At 27.6% G+C, this 9,112-nt stretch overlaps 1 protein-coding gene across 2 annotated transcripts; it reads left to right on the forward strand.

The window, feature by feature from the left end:
• Positions 1 to 1,378: 1,378 nt before the first annotated feature.
• Positions 1,379 to 8,818, forward strand: LOC145307107 (uncharacterized). 2 transcript variants are annotated; one of them, XM_080149440.1, is made up of 7 exons: positions 1,379 to 1,594; positions 1,771 to 1,848; positions 1,940 to 2,010; positions 2,144 to 2,216; positions 7,260 to 7,313; positions 7,676 to 7,720; positions 8,022 to 8,818. In XM_080149440.1, the coding sequence occupies exons 1-7, from the start codon at positions 1,385 to 1,387 to the stop codon at positions 8,442 to 8,444; spliced, it is 954 nt and encodes a 317-aa protein (XP_080005566.1). In that variant the 5' UTR covers positions 1,379 to 1,384; the 3' UTR covers positions 8,445 to 8,818. The 2 variants fall into 2 exon arrangements, with proteins under 2 accessions (XP_080005566.1, XP_080005567.1); XM_080149441.1 differs by lacking the exon at positions 7,260 to 7,313.
• Positions 8,819 to 9,112: the final 294 nt, after the last annotated feature.

Below are 9,112 nucleotides of genomic sequence, written 5' to 3' on the forward strand. Positions count from 1 at the left end.
AAACTATTTGCATTTTTCCTTACTGGACTCTAGCAAAACTACCAAAGTATTAGAGGAAAAAAGTAACAAGGACAGTTAAGAGTAATTAAGTTTATAATCATAGCAGTTCTAGATAATTATTATTTAACAAGGAAAAAAAAGATTATCATTTATAGACTTTTATTATAGGTGGATATGAAATATTTCATTTTCATGTCAGCTCTGGCAGTGTTGAATGCTTCCATACACAAACAAACAGGAATAGTTGTTTAACAGTTTTTATTTCAAGAACAGATAGCCAGCAGTAATATGATGCACAAAAGCATTCATCTTCTTTGTCAAACTTATATAATTTAAAGGGAAAGTAAATAAGATTTTCATTATGGAGATCCTTTATTCACTGTATTGTAATGGACAGACAGACAGGCAAGAAGAGTTTTAAATGTAAATTTTCTTTAAAATAATTAAATTGGAATAAAATCTAATCTTTTGTTGTGATATTCTAGATTAAAACAACTTTGGTGTGCTTTTAGAGTTCGCAGTGATTGTTTTCAAAATGAACCAAATCCAAAGGAAGAGAATCAAAATTATGTTTATTATGGAGATATGTCATTTTCAAATTCAATCAAAAGAGGATTTGGATATGAAGAAATCAAGCGAAAAAGAAAAGCTTATACAGGTCAATTAACTAATTCAGAGGAATACAATGGTTGGGGATATTTGTGGTCTGAATATGATCCTGTTTATATTGGTTGCTTTTCGGAAAATAGATTAAATGGTCCTGGGATCAGGATAACTCATTCATCTGAAGAAACAAAATCATTTTCCCTTGGATTTTGGGAGTTAGGAAGAATGTCAGGAACTGGAATATCAATGCAAGATAACTGGACAATAGTGGGGGACTTCAAAGTTGTTAAGAGGATAGAAAATGTGGAAACTTTTGTAAAACACATGCCAGAAGATAATGTACCTTTTTTAAAAAGTTTAGAAACCATAAAACTTGAAAATATTAAAAAAAGCAGTAATAGAAACTAAGATAATATCTTTTATTAACAGAATTGAATAGTATTGTATTAATGAATTCTATCTATTAACTTTTTTTATTTTATAGAATATGAATTATTTTGAAAACATATTTTCTTTAGTTAATGTAAAGCTTTCAATTATTAATCAAAAGAAATAGCTGAAGGAATTATTTTGTTTTATTTTTAAATTCATTGTAAAAAGAGTTTTCTTTATTTCTTTCACTTTAATCGGTTACTTCTCTGCAAATAGAAATTTATTGAATTAATGAACCTATTATGTTTAATACCCTACCAATTATAGTTATGAAGTTTTATTAGTGTTTCAATTTGTTCTTTTGTCTAAGTTTACATACCAAAATTCTTGTTTCAGAAGTTTAAGAATGATTTTTGTATACATTGTACTGATCTCATTCAAAATAAATGAAGTAAAAGGAGAGTGTTTTCTTGAATTGTCAAACAAAACATTTGAACATAGTGATGGTATTGTTGGACCAGAGTTTCACTTTCATAATTCAACAGACACAAATGGGCAAACTGAGTGTCTTGAAAGGTGTATGAACATGGATGAATGCATTGCAATGACATATGAGGTAATAATATTTGTATGTAATAACGAATACAGCTTTATTTACTGAAAAAAGTTGAAATTGATTTATAAAATGATTTAAACACAAATTATGATTTCTTTTGTTGAATTTACCTTTTTTAATTTAAAATCTGTTGCACAATTTCCAAGGAGATTTGAGCTAAATATTTTTACTTTCAGTTTGATTCTTCAACCTGCAGACTCTTTAAATTTATTCCCAACACCAACATTGAAAAAGAAAAGGAAATCAACTGTCAGGTTAAAACTTTTGTTGAATTTGATTTTTAATAAAACTAATTTTTAAGTCAATCTTAAGATCATAATTAATATGTACATATTTTGATTTTAGGGTAGATGCATTACAAAATACATAGCTTTACCAAAATATTGCTATGAAATCTCTAATAGCATTCCTGTGTAGTAAGTAAAATTTAAGATATCTGTATTCAAGTTTTATTTTTGATAGTTGAATATTCCAACTTTATGCTTATAAGTTTATATTAAAAAATCAAACATAAATTGCTTAAATATTTCATATTTCTTTTCTCTTCAGTGTGCGTTTTGTTAACCAGCTGACTGATTGTTATGCATTTGCGGGCTTATGTAAAAGCAACTTCAAATTACAGGTATTTAATGAGCATAACTATTAAAGTAAATACATATCATAATATTAAAATTTGTATAGGTACTCCTATTTAAAGGGAGTGTAAACATAAAAATTTATCATCTGATTATCAAATCTTAACATTTTCTAAGCACATTTCACTACACTGATCAAACAAAACGTCCTATTAACAAAAATATGCAGGAATAATGCCTTGATTTTATGGTTTTTTGGAGGGAAAATGGAAAAAAACAGGAAAAATCTGAACTCGTTTGTTTCTTATAATGTTTGTAGGGATATTTAACGATTGAGTATAAAGTATATCTGACATGAAAAATATATCTTCTAACCGGTTTGTGGCCATTTCCCTCTCCCCCTTTATGGCCTGAAAATGGGGAACACTTTCGCTTTCATGAAAAATCTTAAAAATGGTTTCAATAAGTGGGCTCCTATTAACCCCTTAGCTGACGATAACGTGAACAGTCTGAAATAATTTATTTCAAAAATGTTTTTTTTATTTTCATTTGGGGTTTATGGTTTTTAGTGTCGTTTTTTTACGATTGTAATAAGTTTTTTTGTATTCATGTGATATTAATGAAATTTTATACAGAGACTACCAACTACTTTAACTAGCTATGTTTAAAATTTCATCAATCTACATTGAAAGGCTAACGAGTAAACGACACTCAAAGACAATCAACATTTTTTATTTAATAGTGTAAAAAAAGACTTTTTTAAACGTAATACCTACGGACAAAGATTGCATAATTAAAGGGATTTAAACATAAAAATCGACCATGAAGCATAAAAGAACTGCGATTCTCATTTGTCTAAAGAATCTACACAAAAAATTTCAGACTCCTATCTTTATTTTAAGTGGTTTTTTTTGCACGAAAAGTTAACGTTAATTTTGTGAAAGGAAAAAAATAATTGATCCGAAATTTAAATGTAAAACCTATGAACAAAGATTACATAATTATAGGGGTTTAAACGTAAAAATCGATCATGAAGCATAATAGAACTGCAATTTTTATTTTATTTGTCTAAGGAATCTACACAAAAAAATTCAGACTCCTTTTTTTATTTTCAGTGGTTTATTTTTGCACAAAAAGTTAATGTTAATTTTGTTACAGGAAAAAAATAATTGATCCTAAATTTAAACCTAGTAAATGAAAACTAGCATAAATCCTGCCATGTGGGTCTGCCCCCAACCCCTTACCCCTTACCAATAAATGAGGTCCATATAAGCAACCTAACTATACAACATGTTCTACCTTGTCAATATTTCCATGAATGAGGGATCTTTTATTTTTTTCAGTATGGCTTTGCAACCGATAAATATCCGCTAGATTAAAATCAGTTCTCAGCCATACTGAAATGCCTCATATTACAGGCAATTTTCTCTCAATTATTAAACCTATAATAAATAAGGCAAATAATATTAAATCAGGACTAATTGGTACCCAAACTTTTATAACCATTAGTGAACATTGGACTGTAAATTACATTTGGTACCCAAAGTTTTGTAACCATTTGTAAACATTGGACTGTAGATTACATTTGGTACCCAAAGTTTTATAAACTATATATGGCTATATCCGCTAGATTGGAGTCGGTCCTCAGCCATTCTGAAATGCATCATATTACAGAAACTTTTGCACAAATATTGTTAGTGATTTAATTGCTATAGAATAGCGGTTTTTAAATCGTATTTTACGTTGTTTTTATGTTTAAAATCGTTAAATTTAATGATACTTTTAACAAATATTGTTAGCAATTTAATGGCTATAGAATATCAGTTATTTTAATCGTTTTTTACGTCGTTTTTACATTAGAAACCGTCCAATATAACAATACTTTTAAACAAATATTGTAAGTAATTTAAAGCTATAGAATAACGTTTTTTACACCATTTTTAAGTTAAAAATGATGCTTTTTGACTTATTAAAAAACATTTTTTAAAGCTGTTATTTTGATATCTTTTAACTTAATTAGAATCAGTTCTCAGCCATACTGAAATGCATCATATTGGATATAATAAAATATCTAGGTTTACATTTCAAATATTATGCTAATTTTATTATAATGGGGGATAAAATCTTTTTATCATTTTTAGTCTTTTAAAATAGCTAGGATTTGTAGTTGCACCTAAAAAAAGAGCGAATAATGAGATTTTCCTTTTATTATTGTTATTATCATAAACCGGTTAGAAGATATATTTTTCATGTCAGATATACTTTATACTCAATCATATTTAACTTGTCATATATAATTAAAACAATTTACTCACTGTTAAGGATTTATTTTATGATATAAAATTGCCAATTAGGTTTTTAATAATAACGTAGTAATTAGGCAATAAAGTTCTATTTTAAATTCGTATTATTGACAAAAACATATTATACTGTCTACAAATGGTTGAATCTCAGAGGTTATTTAAAATAATAATATCCTTTTCATTGTTTTGGACAATAAATAGCCTACTTAGGAGAATTAGTTTACACTTTTATCAGACTGTTAAAACATATAAAGAAATATTGCACCTTTATTATTTACAAAGAAGGTGTATCAACTTTTTCACTTTTTATTTAAGATAGCTAGCCGGTTCTTTTAGTAAGTAGTAGATGTAAGATTTTTCATAGAATTCAGATATGCAATCGGTTCTTTTGTAGACCTCTTATTTTTAAAGTAATTTAAGTTTTTTAAAAAAAATTAAGTTGATTTTAAGGTACTAAAATGCAACAAAAAAAGAAAGAAAATGGCCATTATGAACAAAAATAGAAAGATCTTTAATTTGACACCTTACCAAAGAAGATGAAGTATAGAATAGAATCCAGGTAAAAGATTCTGCCTGGCTAGCCTGAAATAAAATTGGAACTTTTGAAAGCCCTAAATGGCTACAAGGCTTGTAGTAAAATCATATGATTTCAGATATTATCGAGAAATCATATGAAAAATAAATGCCTTTTTTAATAGTATACTAAAAGCCATACAGCCAATCGTCCAGCCATATTTGTCCTATTCACAATGGATTAAAACCTTATAGTATGAGCAAAACTTTAAACAAAAATTCATTTCAACATGAATTTAGTAAAAAATGGCTTTAAAAATATTTGGTTAAGAAATAATGATCACGGCATTTGTATTAGGGTTGCGCATGAATTTGTTTACAAAAAATCCTTAGCAGCTGATTTTTAATTCTTTCAAGGTCTAAGAGTAAAAGATGTTTATATCCAATTATATATTTTTAAGTATTTTAATTTCAATTATTATCATAAATTATTTTATTAATTGTTGAGTTATACGCAAGTTACGTTTACATTTCGTAATCAAGTGATTACGCAAGTTGTTTCATAAAGTACATTGACAGTGGTGAAATGTAAACAATATTAGATAAACATAAATTTAATTTCTATGCAGTAGAGACATAAAGTTAGAGGAAAAATCTAATACTTTTCGATATATTTTCATTAAAAAGATATTATTTCAGTTTTGTCCCAACTTGACATGTGTACCATTCAAGTTTCATATTATGTTTTTATTGCGCAAGCGCAACTTTTCTTCAATATTCCCTAAAATATTTGAGGTTTTCATTTCTATTCCTCCTTATTCTATGCACCTTACTTTTTCAATTCTGTCAAGTAATTATTGAAAAAAAACGATATTTTAAAACCCACGAGAATAAAAACTTTGAACTAAATTTTATCATTATCAAGGCATAAGAAATAGGCATTATATATACTGTTAGAATCGAGAAAAATATTACAAATCCATTCTAAGCAAAATTGAAATAAAAAGTTTACAATATAGTTTATAAACTACAATAAAAGGAATTATATGAAAATATTGTATTATATTATACAGGCAACCACCTTATTTTTTGAATTGAGAATAGAAATGGGAAGGGGGTAAAGAGGGGGTAACTAGGGGATGACGAAAGTGTTGCCTGTACAACAAAATACAATAAGCCATTTTTTCATTTTGTATTTTTTTACTTTTTTTCAATTTTGCTTACAATGGATTCGTAATATTTTTCTGGTTCTAAAGGTATATATGAACCCATATTTTTTTTACCTGTGAAATGATAAAATTAAGTTCAAAGTTTTTATTCTTGTGGGTTTTAAAAAATCAATTTTTTCAATAATTACCTGACAAAATTCAAAAAGTAAGGTTTCAAATTAAAGATCTTACTATTTTTGTTCATAATGGCCATTTTTTCCTTTTTTTGTTGCGTTTTATTACCTTAAAATCGACTTATTTTTTTTTTTAAAACTTAAATTACCTAAAAAATAAGAGGTTTACAAAAAAAACGATTGCATATCTGAATTCTATGAAAAATTTTACATCTACTACTTACTAAAAGAACAAGCTAGCTATCTTAAATAAAAAGTGAAAAAGTTGATACACCTTCTTTGTAATTAAAGGTGGGCGAGAGATGGGTTAACTAAAGTTACTTGGATACTAATAAAAAACCTGTTTCTAGCTTTGTTATTGTATTTGTACTATGTAAAAAAGTTTAGTTTTAGCTATTGAAGGAAAAAAAGACAATTAACTGCACATTTATATAGTCCCGAAATTTTTTCCCAAATCTTGGACATAATAAAACGGCGGAAAAGGCCGTTTTTTTAAGGAAACGAGAGACAGTTTTGCCCTATCTTTGAGATTATATGAATGAAATGATGTTAAGGTTTGATAATCTGATGTGAAATTTTCTCGTTTTCAGTCCCTTTAATATTTTGGGTTTGTCTGTCTGTGTACTTAACAAAATCACTATGACTGCACAAAAATTCTTTTTATATCCATAGACTTACAAATATTTAATTATATTATAAAAAAATCTTCAGTTTTCTTTCATGAAGATGATTTCTGTTATTAGTAACCAAATTATCTTGAGTAAATCTTAGATATTTAATAAACAGTTACAGTTTAATTACAGTTTACTATATTTATACATGGAATAGACTGTTCATGTTTAAGTTTATGTATATATACAGCCAATCACAATAACCTTAAAATTTTGAGTAGAATTTCAGCTCCTAGTTATAAAATTCAATTTTATCTACAGGATGATTTAGAGAAAGTAAAGCAAAATTTCAGTTCCCATGTTATCCAAACCCAGGTAATCTTTATTTACAATTTGAGTTAAATACAGATTGATCATAATTTTAGTTTAGATGAGGTGTCCGTTGACATTGGACCTGCATGCAGTGGCACATCTTTAGATTATAATTGATCAATTCTTTAGTCTTGCTTAAAATTGAAGTTGGTGTATAACAATAGAATCAACTGTTTAGTAATCTCTTAAAATTTTTGGTTACTTAAGGAGCTAAAGTTTGAAAGCAATAAAAAATATGGATAAAAGCATTAAACAAAAAAATTACCAAAACCCATCATAAATAAACATTCCAAGTAAATTTTAAAGAAATTGCCAGAAATGTGTTCTTCACATGCACAAAAATAAAAGTAATTCTATTACTTTAGGATAGAATGAGAAAATTGGAGGAAAAGATTGATGCTATGGATAAGGTGAGATATTTCCAATTTCATCATAAAAATGGTATGTTCTATAAAGCTTAACATTTGTCAGTTTTCCTGTATAATTTTATGAAACAATATTGATGATTGGGGAAAGGATTCATCTCACTGGTGGAAAATTGTTTCAGAAATCTGTTTATTAAATATAAAGCTTATTGTGTAAAGCTAAAGATATCAAAATTACTCTGGTTATTAATTTATTTTCACTAGACCTCCCTGCAAGCATGAAAAAGATAAAATCCAGAAAGGGTTTCAGTAAGAATAATACATTTTTAATATTTATCTATTTAAGGTTGAAACAATCACCTATTCTGATGGAGTTTATACAGGAATGACTAAAAATGGAAAGAAACACGGGTTTGGCACATTTAAGTTTGGTCCTGGAAAATGGGAAGGAGATATGTATGTGGGTAATTATGAGAATGGTGACAGACATGGTTATGGCGTTTATCTTCATAGTAATGGGAATATGTACAGTGGTTGGTGGGATAATAACAAAAAGGCAGGAATAGGCTATTATAATTGGCCAGATGGGGACATGTATGCAGGGCAGTTTAAAGATGACAAAAGAACTGGGAATGGTCACTACTTTTGGTTAAACGGGGATAGATATGCAGGAGAGTGGAAGGATAATAATATGCATGGTAGTGGTATCTACAAGTATTCTGATGGTACCATAAGGAAAGGTCAGTGGAAAAATGATAAACAGGTCTAAATACTAGATTTTTTATATTTTAATATGTAATTGTAAAATATATCTTTTTAGTATGTATATCATAACTTTATCTGTCCCTCTACCCTACTTTGTAAAGATACAACATCAATTATATGCTAGGTATATTGAAGAAAATTATATAATCATCATTTATAATCATAATGTATTGTATTGATTAAAAAATTACCAAATCATTAAATTTTCAAATATGACTTGATATTGGAAGTCAATTTTTAATTTGAATTAAAATGGTCATTGCTTTATTTGGTAATTTTTAATTTTATGTCTTAATTTTTCTTATCCATTTAATATGTAATCTCTGAATCTTAAAAAACTCTGAAATAACTATGTATATAAACTATATCTATTTCAGATAGGAGTGAAACATAAAATGTGTGAAAATGAGATGACAGCCAAACTTGAGATTCTCTTGGTTTGTAGAAATATTATGGTTAACACAGGCAAGGGCGTCCAAGCTTTTTCATTTGGGGGAGAAGGGGTAAAAATCCAAAATTCAAAATTTTATTAATAGTAATCAACCCTTTAACCCCCCCCCCCCCCACATTGGACGTCCTTGAACACAGGTATTTTATTTCAAAGCTATTAAGAATATTTGTTAGAAAACTGGTTTTACTGGTTGTGTGATTACTTAATTTTTTCTCTTAATT

This window comes from Acartia tonsa, chromosome 15 (assembly GCF_053477335.1).
Source record: "Acartia tonsa isolate MP-2025a chromosome 15, ASM5347733v1, whole genome shotgun sequence".
NCBI classification, from domain to species: domain Eukaryota; kingdom Metazoa; phylum Arthropoda; class Copepoda; order Calanoida; family Acartiidae; genus Acartia; species Acartia tonsa.